This window comes from Chelmon rostratus, chromosome 21, assembly GCF_017976325.1.
Source record: "Chelmon rostratus isolate fCheRos1 chromosome 21, fCheRos1.pri, whole genome shotgun sequence".
In the NCBI taxonomy this organism is placed as follows: Eukaryota; Metazoa; Chordata; class Actinopteri; order Chaetodontiformes; family Chaetodontidae; genus Chelmon; species Chelmon rostratus.
Genome location: NC_055678.1, coordinates 1,767,876 through 1,786,522, shown reverse-complemented (window position 1 = coordinate 1,786,522; position 18,647 = coordinate 1,767,876). Strand labels below are relative to the sequence as shown.

At 46.3% G+C, this 18,647-nt stretch overlaps 1 protein-coding gene across 1 annotated transcript in view; it reads left to right on the top strand.

Annotated features, from left to right (window-relative positions):
* Window positions 1–18,647, top strand: part of LOC121624961 (glutamate receptor ionotropic, delta-1-like) — a 475,076-nt gene that overhangs the window by 326,546 nt on the left and 129,883 nt on the right. Inside the window, exon 4 of the mRNA XM_041962947.1 lies at window positions 7,846–8,051. Within this exon, the coding sequence (XP_041818881.1) occupies window positions 7,846–8,051 (206 nt within the window). The remainder of the gene's footprint in view (window positions 1–7,845; window positions 8,052–18,647) is intronic.

Below are 18,647 nucleotides of genomic sequence, written 5' to 3'. Positions count from 1 at the left end.
TTTTGTGTTGTCTGTTCAGGTGAATCCTGCAGTTTTACAGTGTCTTAAACAACAACACTCTTCGTATGGACGTTTAGCATTGTGGACGTCTCCCCTGCAGTCAGGTGGTAGCACCATGAAGGTGTGAAATCCACACCAGTGTTTTATCATGTCTGTTTTTTTTTAACTAGAACTGAACTAATGAGTATTTATAGCCTGTAGGCTGTACAGGCTTCCTCCTGTAATTAATCCACATGTGTGGAAAAGGAAGGCAGTCGCTGTTGGGTGCCACTAATCAATATTTACAGGCACGGCCATGTTGAGAGGCACCAGGGGGGAACTTCAACCGCAAGGATGACAAACCGCAACTGGTACTGCAGAGGAATGTCGACCAACGAGAAACTGAGCACAAACCCTTCAGATCTGCTTTGATGCAGATTAAAAGCACAGGTTTGCTGCTGTTTCAGTAAAAGACGTTGAGCTGTAAAAACCACGGATTCAGTCTGAGCTCGCACCCCCATGGAGTCTAAAGGTGGGATTCAGGTTTATGGTTCCTACCTTCGGGCAGAACAGAGGCTGCTTCAGTTTGCTACAGTGGACTCTGCTGGAGGCAGGGCTGCTGCAGCACCCCCTGTTGGCCACATTTGGAGCTTGATGATGCGGCTTTCAAGACGTTGTTCATTTTTCTTCATGCAACTTGTTCATACAACAACAAATTTAGGCTGAGTTTTATTTGAGAGGACGGGACGTGAGGCAAAGATGCAACATGCAGCTGCTAATAGCTAATGCAGTGAATCCATGGCAACACTAAACTTCCTGTTTTCATCCCCCAGTTGTTTGGGTTTGTCGGAGCATGTGACAAAGGTCACGCTTCAGCCACATTTTAACAATTTCAGTTTGTTGTTGATCTTATAGAGCAGTGAAACTGGCTGCATCGACTCCTTTTAACGACATTTCTGGGAAGTAGTTGATGTGTTTTCGTGTTAACTTTGGACATTTTGTCCAGCTTTTACTCACTCAAATGGCTGTTGAAGAGTTGCAAACCTGGTTCTGGAGTTCAGGTTCAGATTGATGTGAGTAGAAAATGTGTGCCTGTGTGTGTGTGTGAGGTCTAATGGCTAATGTGGCTGTTAATCATTATTTTATTTCCTCCAACCCACCAACTACCTGCAACTAGTCACTAGTGCTTTGCAGACAGTCTGAGACTTGTTTGTTTTGATAGTTGCAGCAAACTGCAAATTGTCAGCTGCATCATTTCAACATGTGTTCTGTCTGCCGGATTCCCTTAAAGTCGTCTGATGAAGCTCTGTAGATGCGTACTGCTCACACGGTGTAGACGTGACCACGAAGTCAACCGAACCGAGAACAGAAAATTCAAATTAAAGCTAAAAACACATCAAAATCCTTCTGTGAGGGCGAGAGCATCGCCTGGTTAACCAGCTGTCAGCTTTGTCCTCCTCTAAACTACATCAGCCTTTAAAATCCTCCATCCGCCGACCTGTGCTTTCAGCTGGTGTTTCTGGCCCCTGCAGAGCCTCGACGCTCTCACTGTTTTTTCTTCGTGAATCAGAAGGCAAAGTGACGTTCCAGATCAGAAAAGGAAACAGTAGCCAGGAGCAAGAAAAGATACCTAAAAGGTGCAACCTGTCTTCCACTGTGAGGCACTGTTTAAATATTCAGCAGAGAGCTTTATTCACTGTCGCTTCAGTGCAGCAGCTCCCGTCACCGCTCCCTTCCTCTTAAATAACGACTGTTTAAGTGCTCATGAGCAAAGTATCCTCAGCTGAGAGCGCGTTCAGCCACGACTCGCAAGCCCGTTTGGCAGAAGATGAAGAGATGAATAATTAAAGCAATGATGTTTGGGATGTCGGATGTTCACGAGCACGAAGGAGCGAGAAGAATCTGACCGACGGCTTCATCCAGTTTCGCTTCTAAAGGTCAAAGGGTCAAGTTTCACACTTCACCAGCAACCATCCCCGACACATTCAGGGTGTTTGGCTGCGTAGGACAGGACAGTGTTGAACTCTGATTGTTAGCTCCCAGGAGCTTCATTTGTTCAGCTGCTTTGTAGAACTGTGAAATCAGAACAGAAGTGATTAAAGCTGTGAAAGTTTGCTTGTGTTTACCTTCAGGTCAAGTTGGTTAGCCGTCAGGAGCAGTTTGGTACCGGAGCAGAATCAGCTTCAGGTGTAAATATAAGCAAAAAGGTGCGGTTTACCAGCAGGTGTGAATGGACACATGTTCACATGCACAGTGTCACTCTGGAGATGATCAGCTGAAGGCAATGTGGTGATCCTGCGGTTCAACACTGAGTTGTTGTTTCTAGGAACCATTTACGTGTATTGATCAGTACTGATCGATCTGTGTTCCACCGTTTGTAATGACTTTAAACCGGTTTTACCTTTTTAGATGGTCACTGTGTCAAAGTCGGTGATCATAGAGTCGTAAATCCGGCCCTGGCCAATCACAGGTTGTCACCTTTCACGACTCCACCTGAGTGTTATCAGCGTTTCCTGAATGAAAGTGGAGCTGAGACCGTTCACGTCTGTCATTTTTCCTCCCAGTCAGTAGAAAATGTTGGGTGATTAGGTGTTATTAATCTGCTCCTGACCTGAGGGCAGGAGTTAAGTGCCTACAGGTTCACTGAAATCAAATAACAACACTCCTCTTTTTCCTGCCGTCTGTGCTCTCATTGGTCAGCGTCAACACAGAAGCTGTCAAAAAAAAAAGTCCTGCTGCCGTGAGGCGTTCCAGATGCTGCTTTTTGCTGTCTGTGACACATTAGATGGGATGAATGAAAAATTCACATCCAGCACTCTTTTTCTTTTTTAGCATCTGATTTTGGTCTTAACCTAGATGAGATTTTCAGCCAAACAACAGCTACACAGTGAAGTTAGTCACAATTTAGCATTTAATTAGCGTGCATGAAAACACAGGAGTTTTTAATTTACATGAAAAATTTAGGCAGCTCCTTATGTGTTTTTGCAACTCCTGCATGATTTATGTCACCACTGGCTGTTTTCCAAAGCATAAAGTAGTGTTCCTGTGTTTAGTTTTTCATATCTTAGTCTTCATACCTCTTTCTTTCTTACCTTCATGCAGCCATCAGGTTCCTCTAATATCAGTGGAATTCACCTTACAGAGAAACCGTTAGATAATCCATCACAATAAACATCATTTCTCCTGTTCTTTTTGCCCCTAATGTGATGATACACCTTGTATGTACAACTGCAGCAGCACACAAAAACAAGGTACCATGTACAACAGTAAGCATGCATATTCAGTGTGATGGATGAACTGAGGCAGGTCATTTTCACATGTCTGCAGTTTGAGTTTCACAACATGCTGGAAGAAATTTAAAGCAGTGGCTGCCTCCAGGTTAGGAAACACTTATAGCATGCCATACTTTGCCACACATAATGTTAAGCAGTTGTGTAGCGCATACATTACTTGTTGTAAATGAGCTAAAACATGTTGAAACGCAGGTGTTGTCCATAGTGTGAGGAGTGTTTCACAGCGTCTGGCTCAGCTGGAAGAATACTGAGGTTAGCTGATGAAATTTACATAGAAAAATGCATGATTCACATTTCAATTTTCATTTTACAATACTGGCAAATATCACCTATGTAGCTATCTGCTGCACAGCTACACAGTGCAAATGTTAGGAATCACAAGCAAACTGGCCTCTGGATGTTTGCACTCTGCCTGAGAAAGACCGCGCGCATTTCCACGTCGTGTGAATCTAAATTAAATCTGAGACATTTTCTGCGACCAGCGGTCTACCTGCCAATTTCCACCGATTGCAGAGGAGAGATTGGCGTGGCTCTGATGGATAGAGATAAGTGCTGGCTTTCGTGTTGATAGAGGAATACGTCCCCCACGGTGCCTTGCTCAAAGTGGCTTTGGAGGAATTGATGAGAAACTGTGGCTGGCGAGGAGCTCAGCAAATTGCTTTCAAGTCCTTCCACTTGTGTTGTTCCAGTGCTTGAGCTCGAGAAAAGGGGGGATTATTTTTCTGCAGCAGATTTCTTTGGGGGAGTGATGACAGACACACTGAGGGCGGATGGATGGAAGCACAGCGGCAGATAGTGGAAGGTTGTAGATGGATGCAGAGTTTGGTTATGTGATTGAAAACAGTGGTGCAGGGATGTGTCGTTTGCTGCTAATAAATACGTTAAGGTATTATGTGGATGTCGCCTGTTGAGCAGGAATACCAGATGATAAGGTGTTGATACGGTGAGGCGGTGAATCGGATGGCTGCTGCAGTCAGTAGACAGGTGGGGGGGTGAGGGTGGATGCATCCCCCTTGTTAGCAAATTGACCAGGTCAGGCAGAGGGGTAGTTTAGCTGAATATATGTTAGTCCGGTCTCCATGAGTCATTGATCTGACTCAGGTTTGTGCAGGTGAGAGTCTATGGCCTTGACCACGACTCTGTGCTGTGTATTGATAAATCCATGGTGCTGTCCATGGTGCTGAACGAGCAGATGGATTTGTAGTTACGCCTTTTTCTCTCAGTATTTTTCTCTCAGTTGAAGTACGAGAGGATCATAGAGACACACCGCTGCCTGTAGTATTCCTATAAGATAAGACAAGACAAGATAAGACTTCGTTTATCCCACGCCGGGGAAATTCACTTGTTACAGCACCAGAATAAAAAAGAGAGGTAAAAAAACAGAGCAAGTAGAACAAACAGACAATAAAAAAGATGCTAAATAAAATGAACAGTAGATTAAAAAAAAGACGCAAAATATAACCATGGAGAGCCTGGACTTTAAGAGGGCCAACCAACCTAACCTACCTTAGCATGTGCACACACACACACATTGCACAGGGTACTTTATATATATATATTGCACAGGATAAGTAGCACAGATGTAGTGATATTAGCATATGAAGCATCACACAGTGCTGCATTAAATGATGCTGGAGTTCAACATTCTGACAGCCAGTAGCGTTCCTTCTTAATATTCTGATATTTCTATGATCATTCAGTGGTATCTCTGCTGCTGAAGATACACCCCCAGACCAATTCAAGTCTGGAACAAAATATTTAAGCAGAGACATGACTACATACGAGTATGGTTATTGTTAGGGCACACAAAAGAAAATGTAATAATCTGAATACTGTAGTTGTAGTCCAGTTTCATCAAACATCCAGACTGAAGCATCACAGTTGTAACATTCATAGGTAACATGTAATTATTATATCCATCTGTATGTTGACTAACAAGTCAGTAACGGCCTTCTTGCCTCCATTATATAACATAAAGCACATTACACAGAGATACATCATCCAGGAGCAGAAACCGATGGGATGTTCATTAGAAAATGAGAGTGAAGAAAGAGTGATTTGAAGGAGGTGGCAGAAGGTTGTGATAACTAAACATTTGTGACGGCTTTATTGGTTAGATTTTATGTTCACACTTAGGACAGGATGTTAAAACTGACAGTTCAGTTAAATGTTCATTTTGTGATATCTTTAAAGTCAGTCGGAGAGATTAGACCGAAGAGCTTTAAGTCACATCTCAGCAGCACAGAAGACATGAAAGCCTTTTCACTGGACTCGGACACAGCGAATACGGAAAGCTTCAGCTTCTAAGTACATTTTCATTTGTACAGTTCTGCAGGTAAGAAAAGGCGTACCTGTAGATAACTGTGTATGGACAGAGAAAGCCCAAAACCTGAGGCGAGCCACGGGCCTGGTGCTCAGTCGCAAACTTCTGACCAGAATTTAAAACAGCATTTAACAAAAAGGACAAGCTGAAGTGGCGACGGCTCCCTCAAAGGCTGTAGCTTCACCGCTAATTTCACATTTTCCAGGAGGAGATAAAGATTGTTAGGTTGACAGACATTAACAGATGTCCCGATATGAAAACGTGCACAGAGAGATGGATACCCAGTTGATCCACTACATTCACTTACGTCGGGGGGGGCGACTGACTGACGGATGGGTGGAAAGTGTGATGGGGAACAAAAACAATGACGGAGGGGAAAAGTGAATGTTAAAAAAACGGAAAGATAGGGATGGTGAGATGAAACAACTTGCAGTCAGGACTCGCTACAAGCTAGCTGTCAGTGCTAATAGACGGAGAAGGATGGAGGGAGGGAGGGAGGGGAGAGGAGAGGAAGGAAAAAGGGAAGAGATGTTCAGGCCAAACAAGCTGTCACCAGCTATTCCCGAGCATAACGCAACACAGCTGCCTTGTCTGAATGTCAGAAAGAGAAACCTCCCTGGCAGTTTGGAGGAAAATCTAAATGATGCTCTCGACTGGACAGAAGCTGTCTGCTGCAGCGGCACGGCCAAAGAAACGGAGACGCCGGTCTCGGTCAGTCCTGCTGAGGACAGGTCAGCTCAGACGGCGGCTGTCGCAGAACTCAGCGGCGTCTTAGTGTCTGAAAACAGCCTCTGCAAAGACGTGAATCAGAAGGCGTGAATGAGCTCGCTTCAAGTCATCGAGTCTGCTTCTCTGTGATCTGCTGCATGCATGTCAAGACGGGTTCGTGTGGACCGAGAGAACCAATCACAAGACTCCGCTGATGGTGCATCTGAAACCGCGACTTGTTTATGGATAGTGGATTGTGAAAAAAGCATTTCTTGTATTAACTTGTTAAATATTAAAGACATCACGAGGGCACTGAACATAAACACCTCCTCACCAAACGTGTTCCTTCCAGCGTGTGCACATAAATCCGGCCTCTTCTTCTTCTTCGCTGGATTTTATGGTGGCTGGCAGTGCCTGAAAGGTTTCCAGTGGTTTGCTTTGTGTGAAAGAGGCTTTAAACGACTTGGTTAGAGTTAAAGAAAAGGCAACAGTGTCAAAGTCAGGTGCTTCACCATCCAACCTGAGCTCCGCCCTGTGACTTTACTCCAAGCTTTAACCCCACACGTCTTCCACATTTGTTACTGGACATAAATGTAGAAAAATTGGTCGGGGTCATTATTTTTGTCCTCTCATCCAGCGAACTCCTCCGAGCTGCTCAGGACTTGAATTACTGTCAGTCAGAACCGACATTTTGATCCTGATCAGTGCTTCCTGTTGGATGCAGAGACGACCGTCTGCCTGACTCGGACGCTGTCGGAGAAGCTTTTTGATTCATGTTGTCAGGAACAAAATTCACTTCACATGAAGGTTCACCTATAGATCATTCAGCCTACTCCTGCTGATGTCTGCATTTTTAACACAAGGGGAGGTCTTGAGGGTGAGGGTGGTGTAACGGGTGGTGTTTTCATTTTGCTTTGAACTGGGGGTGATGGGGGAATAATTAATTTCTATCAGTTCTGTGACAAACGTGATGACTTTCTCATCCAGTCCAGGATTTTGGGTCAGCTCAAAAGCTTTTTTGAGCTGAAAGCTGGCAGAGATGGGGGTGGATCTGAACATGTGGAACGTTTGCACCAGCAGTGGGTGCTAACATTCACCCTTGACCAGGGTCCTTGTCCTTGAGCAATTCATCTCACTCCTACCTGCTTCATGAGCACCAAATTAAGTGGAGGGTCCTTCACCTCTTTAATATTAAAGAACAAGCTGTGATTTGGTGTTTGGATTTTTTGCGTATCTGAAAGTCAAAAATGTCCAGGCATTGCTTTTTCAGGATTAAACCCATTTCCAAAAAATATTCAGTATATTTGAACCGAAGGAAATGTGGTTTGTGCCTTTGTTGTGGATTTCTAAACCAGGTGTCGTATCGGGGGGGTCATGATTTCCCACTGAATGTGCATGTTTGCTTATAATAATAATAATAATAATAATAATAATAATATAGACTTGTTTCTGTCCTGCATCTCTTCTTAATATGTGTCTACAGTTGAGAACTTGATGTGATATTTGACTCTTCGCCCTCTTTTCTCCTTCTTTTTCCTCCAGACATTCGGGGCCTGCAGGGCTTCCTGGACCAGACGTCCCGTCAGGGCGTGGACGTGGCCCTGCAGAGAGTGGACAGGAACATCAGTAAAGTCTTCACCAACCTCTTCACCACCATGAGGACCGAGGAGCTCAACCGGTACAGAGACACGCTACGCAGAGCCATCCTGCTGCTCAGCCCCCACGGAGCCCACACCTTCATCCAGCAGGTCGGCCCACATCGCTTTATCGGCTGAAGCTCGTGTTTGCATGGGGGGGAACGAAGCTGTGTGTGCGTGAGCAGACGAGTGTGTGTCTGTGAATGCATGACATATTTTCACACATACGGTACAACACATGTGTGTATATTAAGCGTGTGGGTGTGGAATATGTCGGGGGGAACTATTTACAGAAAACAGATGTGTGTGTTTGTGTGTGAGTGTGAATGTTTGTGCAGGAAATAAATGGGTTCCCTACACGCTGCGTTTAAAGAACGAAGCGTGTACATATGTGAAGCTGCATTAATAAGTGCATATTACTACCTGGAGGGAACAAATTTCAATGAGGACATGTGTTTTATTGGATAATAGCCTTATTATGGATCCCTGCATGTACATAATAGTGTGCAAGTAATTGTACATAAGCATTCACACAATGTCTGCAGATTTGGAGGAAGGAGAAAAACACCCCTTCGTGCTCGGGGGTGTTTGTGCATTATTCCAGGGTGGTTAACCCGGATGCTAACCTTCTAGTCACGTCACATGAATAGCTTAAATTAGCTACTTTAAGTTGAAGGATCAATGAGTCAGACAGACGAGGCTGACATATTCAACGTCTTTCTGCCACGAGGAGATGCAGCGAATGGTTCGCAGGGAACATGCGAGTGTGAAGGGAACACGTGAACGTACACGGGAGCAGTGAGTGTGTATCAGGACTAATGAGTAATAATGAGTGTATGACCGAAGCGATGAGTGTGTGAGGAGATCAAGTGTGTGTCCATTTCCTGCCTGTCAGGGCTCTGCACTCACTGGAAGCCTGTGGTGTGTGTGTGTGTGTGTGTGTGTGTGTGTGTGTGTGTGTGTGTGTGTGTGTGTGTGTGTGTGTGTGTGTGTGTGTGCGCGCCCAGGTGTAAGTGACCACCTGGAGTGACAGATGGAGCTGGTTGGTCCACACATGCACACACACACACAGAAGCCGTCCAAGGGGATGCTGAGTTTTGCTTAATATTTATTACCTGTTTCATTTTTCACCATGACTCCTGTCCATGGATCACACTGATGTGTGTGTGTGTGTGAGTGTGTGTGAGACTGAATGCTGTTAATTATTTACGTGTCTGTGTGTGTCCCAGATAAAGAAAGAGTTCAAATTTAGAAGTAAGATGCTGACAGCGGCTTTTACTGGTTGTCAGATTCAGAAAATAATCAACTTCCAATCACTGAACATTATTTTAATGTACAGACTGTTGTTGTAATACAGAAATATGTGTGTGCATTTGTATATTGTTGTATATAAACAATGATATGGTTATGTTATCTACGCTACATCACAGGTCACTGGTCTGTAGTGTTGACTTCTGAATGGGTTTTGGGGAAATGAAACCATGTGGAAAACAAACATGGACCAGCAGCTCTGACACTTGAAATCTCAGCAGCCAGGAGGGAGCACAGAGGTGGCTGACATCGATCAGCAACACCTTTGAATCATAAATTACCATCATTTTTGTACTCAGAGAGAAGGAATAATTATTGATTACACCTTAAAAAATGTTTTCAAATTGTGTGATTTTAGTTTAATTTGTTTGACTCTTTTGTTTCCGCGGGACGTTTAATGAAAATGTTCAGTTGAAGGTGCTGACTTACAATTTAATGACTGCGTTTGTATGCAAAGACTGTGTGTGTGTGTGTGTGTGTGTGTGTGTGTGTGTGTGTGTGTGTGTGCGTGCGTGTGCGTGTGCGCACGCGCTGTGACTTATTTATCTTCTTCGTGGGTGCATGTGACTCAGCCTCTGCTGTGTTGGGTGACCTTTGACCTCAAAGACACACACACACACGCACACAAACACACACACTCATTCATATTGACGTCTTAGGCCTTCTTACAAATCTTTACCTGCGAGGAGTGTGTGCGGCTCTCTGTGTGTACATGTGTGCGGCTTTTCATTTCAGTTTAGACTGCCGGTCAAGCTGCGTTGCCATGGCAGCAGGGTTAAGCATTAATGTTGCTCTCTCTGTCTTCATCTCAAAAGAACTACAGCTCGATGAGCAGTGATACACTGTAAAATTAGCGAGCTACAGTTATTAATAAGTGAGAAAACAGAAGAAGCATTTAGTTTTTATCTCTCATCAGATATCCGACGTGTCTGCCTGCAGCTACAAATCTGCACGTTTCATTTGCTTTGCACATCTTCTTCCTTTCCTCGAGTCTCCCATGTGCTTTTACAATGTATTCATTAGCGTTTATTAGATCTTGCAGGGACAGATGGTGCACTTGCAGCCTGGATGGTCAGATTGGCTCACAGCTTGTCAATCAGCTGCACGTTTGAAACGTCTCATTTTACCTTGTGTGGAGTCGCGTTCGCCTGTTTTTATACGAAGTAGTTTTGGAAGTTTTTTCAGCGAGACATGCGGAAATTGCACAGAGTTGCCACACCACCTATTTTCTCTCGCACACGCTGGCCAATCATGGCAGTAATCATAGGGAGGAAGTTATTTCTGGCATGTTATCAAAGCCCTCCGTCGTCATCTCAGTGGTCAGCCGCCGCTCCGTCTCTTTAACAGTAGCAGGGGGTGGAGGCCTGAACAGCCTCCTGTTCGTTCACACCCAGGTCGGGTGTGAACACAGAGAGAGAGAGTAGAAGAAGACAGAGAGTCACGAACGTTGGTCTTAAATCAAAGTATTGGACGAACTAATACTTTGACCTGATGAAACGTTATTACAGCTCCATCATCTGAACATCTGAACCTAATTTCACTGCAACATCCATCCAATAGCTGCTGAGATATTTCACTCATGCATGTTGTTGGGGCTGGGTCATATCCTGCTCTGTGTGTGTGTGTGCACAGTAGAAAGTATACTGACTGTTTATTAGTAGCATAAATTGAGCTCCTTCCTCTGTTGTTTGAACAGAGCTCATGAAGACTGTTCCCTCTAATCAGGCCTGTGATCTGATCTGGGCCTGACTGTGTGTGTGCGCGCGCGCATGTGCGTGCGTGCATGTGTTTGTGTGTGTGCATTTCTCAGGTATCTGTCTAATAGTGTTAATGTCTGAAAATGAGTGGGAAGCTTTGGCACTGAAACAAATGGCTTCTGTTTGTGTGTGTTTGTGCGTGCATGCGTGTGTGTGTGTGTGTGTGTGTGTGTTTGTGTGCGTTTGTGCGTGCATGCGTGTGTGTGTGTGTGTGTGTCTTGACGCTGAGACATTCATTAGCACCCGGACATAGTGGCGTAGGCGGGTGAGACTGAGCTGAATGGAAGTTGCACTATTCAATAATGTCATGGAAATGTGTTAAAAGCTTTGGCAAGTTTTTACACACACACACACGCACACACACACAGTCACAATAAGAAGAAACACTGGCCATGGATCTTTTTTTCCATCCTGTCTGCAGTCGGCCTGGCTGCAGGATCGGTTCAGCCGAGGCTGCGGCCTGTTCCGACCTGGTCTCTTCGGTTTTACCGTCAGTTTCGTGGTGATTTGGGCTCTCTGACCTCCCTCTCACTGCCGAGGCGATCCCGAGCCATCTTTCCACTCAGCTGATCAAATTATTAACACAGTGACCTAAAAACTCTGTGTGATCCTGCAACTATTACAGTCAGAGTTATGTGCATTTAAATCGATCAGTGGTTCGACTTACGCTGCAGTTTTTGGTCGATTCAGTTGCGACTTAATTATTTTTTGTTGCGTCAGTGAGGAGCTCAGAGAGACCAGAGACCTCTGTGTGGAAGATCTATGAAAGAGTGAAGGATCTCTTCAGAGTGTTTTCTATCTGTGACACAGCTTGCTAACCGCGAGCACGTTGATGCTCTGAAGCTGGATTCTTAGATTGTAAACAAATATAAATACTGCAAAGGAATAAATGCTGAACAGGTAAAGGTGATTTCTTTCTATGATGCAGTGTTTGTGTGTTTGTGTACAGAGGTTTACAGATGTTTCCTGTACAGTCGCTGTATTTCCCTTCTTTCATTGGCTGTGACAGAACGATGATCGCAGCAGAAAATTTGCACCGGAGATTAACTTCCCTCTGGCGCCACCTTCAGGTGTTTCGCACCACCAGAGGAGGAAGAGGAGCAAAGACTTCCTCGACAGTCAGTGTTCGCGTGTGATGATCATCGCGGCTTCACAGGAAGCTGATGTGGCTTTTCGACTTTTAGTCCCGTTTCTGTCTCTGCGTGAATCACAGTCAGCCGTCAGTCGACTGTGAGAATCATTATCGAGTGTGTGTGAACCCAAGCAGGGAAATTAACATGAGCACACACACACACACACACACACACACACACACACACACTTCTTCACAGCCGAAGCCGCCATGTTGCTCTGACAGTTTTATGGTGTCATCAACCGCTGATTTTAGCGCCTCTGCCTCTCCTCCTGCCTAATTTGTTCTTCCTTCCTTCCTTCCTTCCTTCCTTACCTTCCCCCCTTCCTTATCTGCTCTCCCCTCCTTGTTTTTGACCTTGTTTCTCATACTTCATTTCCTCCTCCATGTTTTCCCCCTTCCTGGCCTCTGGTCTTTCTTGCCACCCCCTTTCTCCCCTCTTTCTTCCTTTCTTTTCTCCTTCTCACCCTCTCATCTCCAAACAACCATTCTGCCCCCCCATTCTCTTTTCATTTCCTTCCTTATGTATTTTCCTCCTCCCTCGTTTCTGCTCTCACTTGACCTCTTTTCTCTCTCTGCATCGTTTTCTCTGTCCTCCTTCCTCTCCCTCTGCTTCCTTCCCTTTATTTTCTCTCCTCCTCTCTAATGTCAATAACAAGACACACACACACACACACACACAAAGAGAGAGAGAGAGAGAGAGTATATCAATCACTGGAGGAGTGAAGTTTAGATTGGGAGGTGGGATGAAGCCCCCAGTCGCCGGGGGAGACAGATTGACTGACAGGATCCTATCACTGATGAGTGACACCTACACACACGTGTGTGTGTGTGATGGTGTTGGTGTTAGTGTTAGTGTGTGTGTGTGTGTGTGTGTGTGTGTGTGTTTACATGTCCTCGGGGCAAAAACCCTTCAACAGCAAATTGAAAATGACCTCAATAAACACAAACACAGACCATTTTCTCCTCCATCTCCCCGTCTCACTGACACACACACACACACACACACACACACACACACACACACACACACACACACTGGCGTTCTCTCACCCAGTTAAAGGAGTATTACGTGTTTTTTCACAACCTCCTGAGTCGTATTGACGCAGTGTTTTTTCCAGCGCTCCTGTCGTTCGCGCCGCAGGGCAGGACCCTACATTATACCTCAACGTGTTGACTTCAGAGTCGTGTCATAAAACACGAGTCGCCACCTGATGTCACACACAAAGTGAATGACATCAGATGGTGACTCACTGTGTCCTCATGTGGGGCCGCCAAACGTCAATCCTACGTGAGGACAGTGTCAGGCGGAGTAAGGTAATAACATGCACCGTGTGAGCAGACAGTTTTTTTGTGTTTTTTGGACCATTTACCTGATGCAGGAGGGGGGAAGGGAGAGGGAATAACATGCAGGAAAAGGCTCGGGGTTGGAATCGAACCCGGCCTGCAGCCTCTGTTTTTGTCTTCTTCATTCCTCCGTCAACCTCCTCTTCACCTCTGCCGTGATGTGAGGCTGGGTCTGAGTCCTTTTCTGTTGCTCGGCTTGTTGCTTGCTACAAAATCTACTTTTAAAATCCCCACAATCCTCGTCCGTCTCATTGTGCGGCCTACAGGCCTCTCCGGAAAGGAGTGGGCCATGAGATTGAGGACATAGCAGTGAAGTGCGACAGGTCGGTTCTGCAAGGGAGTCAAATATCCACCCGCAGTGCTGTGAGCTACCGGTCTGGTCTGACCTGTCAGCTAGCCGCACGGCTAACTGAGCTAACTAGCTAACAGCAGCTACAGTTAGCAGCAGTCTGTCCACCAGGAAGCTTCCAGCAAAGAGCAGAGCAGCCAGAGGACATCAGAGAGAAACCCAGGAAACATGTCCTCCATCAAATATGATCGAGTCTCTGCGACACGGCTGGTCCTGTGTGACTTAATGCCGACACAATGTTGCTTTAAACGCTTTTATTTTCAACAAAGTCACAAGTCGCCCATTTTCCATCTGAGTAGTTAATCTGACTAATCCTTCATTACTGTGATTACAGCTTTTATCCCCGTCTCTTTTTCCCTCTGAGACATTTGGCTTTGCTTCGTGTTTGTTCTTAATTGACTCTCCTTCTAAAACAAAGGTTAGGCAGCTGGAAGGTTAAACAGAGAAGAGAGAAGAAAACCTCCTCTCGGCCCACCTCCAGCATCAGTTTGATCGCAGTCCTGCGGTCAGATGCTCGGCACAGTTCAGATGAGTCTGTCCTGAGCGTCAAACCCATCTGTTGAGCTTGTAAATTCTCTGGATCAGAGAGCCGTTAAAGACCAGGTTGCCATCCCCACCAGGCTTCATCCTACGTTTTCTCCCTGTTTCTTAATCATTGTTAATCACTCGGATTTGTCTCCCATCAAGTTAGTCCTTGTGGGCAGCGAGAAGGACGGCATCACTAATGAAGCGAGGGAGAGGGGGGAGGAGGAGGAGGAGGAGGAGGGAGGACGAGAGGAGGAGGAGAAGAAGCCTCGACAGGAAGCAAACAAAAGCAAACCGAAGCAAATGAAAAGTGTGTTCAGCCGTTGAGCCGAGCGACCGGGCGGAGACGCGACTCCGCGGGACCTGAACCTCGACGAGGACGAGGAGAAGGATGGTTTTTAATCAGCCTCGTTTCTCGTCTTTCCCTCTGCGTCACATTATTTATGACGGTTTCCTCTGTGAGTCCTTTACATTCGCGACTAAACCCGTGAAACCAATACTTCCTGCCGACGCGCTCGGCTGAGCTCAGATTGGAAGAGGCGGTCGTTGCTTTTGACTGAAAACCTTCGTCTCCTGAACATCTGACTGCTGCCGGCAGTTCTCTGATTTGTGGGTCCAGCGGAGACTCGGACGTCCTGCTTCCAGCCTTTGATTAGTGTCGTATTTACATTCACAGTGGTGCATCAGTGAAATAAATAAAGATAAAATAATAATAAAGGTTGTAGGAGAGCCTCGCAGCTAGAAGATCCCCGGTTCGATCCCGCCGGGGATCTTTCTGTGTGGAGTCTGCATGTTCTCCCTGTGCAGCAGGGGTTTTCACCGGGTTCTCCGGCTTCCTCCCACAGTCCAAAAACATGCTGAGGTTAATTGATGACTCTAAATTGTCCGTAGGTGTGAATGAGTGGTGTGCATGGTTGTCTGTCTCTATGTGTAGCCCTGTGGTAGGCTGGCGACCTGCCCAGGGTGTCCCCTGCCTTCGCCCGAGAGACGGCTGGGGTAGGCTCCAGCCCCCCCCGTGACCCTGGAAAGGATTCAGCGGTGCATAGATAATGGATGGATGGATGGTTGTAGGAGAACGATCGTCCTCCTCATCATTTTGTTTTAAGTGTGTTGAAGGCAAACCAGTTTACAGCCAGTTCAACCAGCTCACTGTGCTCCAGTCGCTGTTTCTGTGCTTTAAGTAAAATTATGCAAGTTATTAATATTACTAAATTAAGCACAAATGATTGTGATGCGGTTGTTTTAGATGCACTTCAGACAACGTCTATTATAATGATATTAATAAAACTGAACACAACTCATCCCCACTTCCAGTGCAGACAGGAAGTGACAGAGTGCGTCAACAGAAGAACAGAAACCAGCTGCTGGAGGCAGAACATCACAATCCACCTCTGTCACATGCTTCACTCCACCTCTCACGTTCCTTCATTTGCTTTGGGAGTGGACAGTTTGGGAGAGTTTTAGACGATCTTGTGAGTTTCCTCTTGATGATGATTCTCATATTAATCCTAAATCGACACAGTTCTGGATTAAATCCAGAGGTAGAGGAGAAGTTCTCAGATCTCAGAAGTCAAAGTGACATTTAGTTTAGTTTCCAACACTGATTCAGTCCTGGACATGTGTACGTGATCACTGTGTGATATGATGAGGTCTGGCCTTCCTAATCAATGGATGTGATCAGTTTTCCATCCATCAGAGCTGAGAAGAAGCCTGGTGTCGCAGCTGGAGTTGGACTCTTTCTGGGGGTCTCCTGCAGGAAACACCCTGTTTTCCCCTTCTGTAAATAACAATATAACACAAAATCTCAGATTATCTCCAGAGAAGAACGTCAGAATAAGAAGCAGTAATTTGTACGAGTGTGGAAGCAGAGAATTGTTGAAAACACATTTCAGTTGGAGGAACAGCAGGGAGTTGATGGCTCAGTGTAATAAAATGAATGAATTAGAGTAATGTGGTGCAGAGTCTGTGAGGGCCTGAGGTAGACATTTAAAATTCATGTTAAAGTTTGCTGTTTGATTCTCCGGCGAGCGCTGAAATATGAAAATCAGCCAGTTTGGAGTCAGGAGGTCATCATTCAACAGCAGAAATACGGATTTTTAACCCCGTGGTAATTTGTACCGTTTCACTCCTTGTTCTCTTCTTTCCTTTACTCGTCGCCTCTTCAGCCGTTTCCTTCCTTGTACGTTTGTCCTCGCCGCTGTCGATCAGCCAACGCGCCCGCGGGCGGGCAAAGTTTCATCACGCGCGAGGAGAAAACAGGACGAGAGGGCAGACGGTGAAATATTGCAAAAGAAAAGCGAGCTGTCATCGTTCATGCGGGATCATAATCGCTCTCACCCACAGCACCTCTGTAATTGGTGCACTTAGCGTAAATGCTACGGCCACCGTCTAATTGCCTGGAAGCAGGCGGAGGTGGAGAATACTTGACAAGCATTAGCGCTGATTGGAGATCAGCACTGGAGACGTTCCCTTTGGCTGGCCGGGTCATCGCCTTCCTCTGATTATCGAGCTGAAGTGATCTCAGTCAGACGAGACGCACTCAGCGTGTGATTGGACGTTTTTCACGAGGGTTTTTAATTTCTGACGTCATCGCTCAGAAACCTGGCGGCTGGTTTTCAGCAGGACGCGTTTGAGTAAAGAAGCACCGTTTTTATTCTGGATCTGAATGAAGTGGTGAAACCTGATGTTGTTCATCAGGACAGCAACGTTTTATCCTCTGCTGCTCATCTCCAGAATGATCACTCCCGCCTCGCTGCCAAAAACTGCTGAGGCGGCGGCCCGGACGCCCCGTGTTCACGGCTGGCGGCCGTTGTAAGGGCGTTCGTGTGACTATCTGCCCGTCGGCAGCAGTATGAGATGGATGAGAGATGGAAAGGAGATGGGCTGACGTGTCGTTTGTCACAGACGGGGAGATGGCGGCGGGCGTGGAGGGCTGCTGTCATTTGTTTGGCTGGCGGACAGCGCGTCTGATAAAGCAGCAGTCTGACAGGGCTAATCTGATGTCGGCCCGGAGAGCCGAGGAAACGCGGCGCGGCGTCCGGGGCGAGTGGTGTGCAGGAATGATATCGCATCATCTTTCAGCGCATGAACCGGAAACACACACCTGTGCAGCGACGTCTTAAAACCGGCAGAGCGGCCGGACACCTGGGGAGCCATGGGAACCGGGCAAGGGATGGCGTGAGGCTGTGATTTGTCCAATCAGGCTCACACAGAGGCTGAACATCATCAAATGTGCTCCTGTCAGCTACAGGCAGGAAGTGGTCGTGACCTCTGAACCCTGTGTTTTTAGCCCGCGCTCTGAGTTAGCTGTTAGCTTCCCCTGTTAGCATCGACAGCTGTCACTCAATCACTCTCGGGCTGAAGGAAACTTTAAAACATGACGACTGTCGGACGAGTTCTGGCGCCTTTTTCTGGGATGTCTGAGCAGACGTTCATTCTGGCGGCAGATCGGCGGTGACGACATCGTTCAGTGTGACTGAAGTCATCGTGTCTGCGTGTTCAGATTTGAGCTACGACTGTGATTTCTGACTCAAACTCACTTCACACGCTCATCTTTTCCTTCCCGGGGGGCACAGATTGTCTCTCTGCGTCGCCTTTGTTCTGCAGAGCGTCCACGTCTTCTACACCACCTCCTGTAGTTCCTCCATTGTTAAAACACCATCCACGATGATGAGTTCACTAACAGAGGAGCACAGTTTCTCTCTGAATCGCTCCCTCCCCCTGTAGCGGTCTGAATGGGGCTTGTGTTACAGCATTTTGTTCAAACAGATGAAAAAATAAGTTTTTATGATGTCGGCTGATTAGATGAGCACAAAGTGTGACTTTCATTCACTTTGAATAAAGCCAGTCTTTTTCTAACCTTAGAAAGCTGTTAGCTTAGCGACTGCTCAGACGCTTTGTGGATGACCTGTACACACCTGAGAGTTAGAGATCACCTGCAGTCCCTCTCAAACACACACACACCTTCGCTGCTAGCATCGGCCACTCTTACGTGTTGCTGCAGGCCTGATTGTAATTAAAAGGTGTTGCATCTACACGTCCTGGCGTTCGTACCCACACAGACACGAAGAGGCAAACACGGGACAATCTGTTTGTGTTGGTCGGCTCCCAGCGGCGTCGGGAGCTCCGACATCCAGCGACCGAGAGTCGGCTGCAAATCACTGTTTCCACTCAGGCGTTACACGAGAACCCGCTTTCAGCCTGTCAGCTGTCTACATTTCATCTCAGGATCTGCAGAAAGAATTTTACATACAAAGCAAAAAAACACCATTTTACAAGAAGCTTGT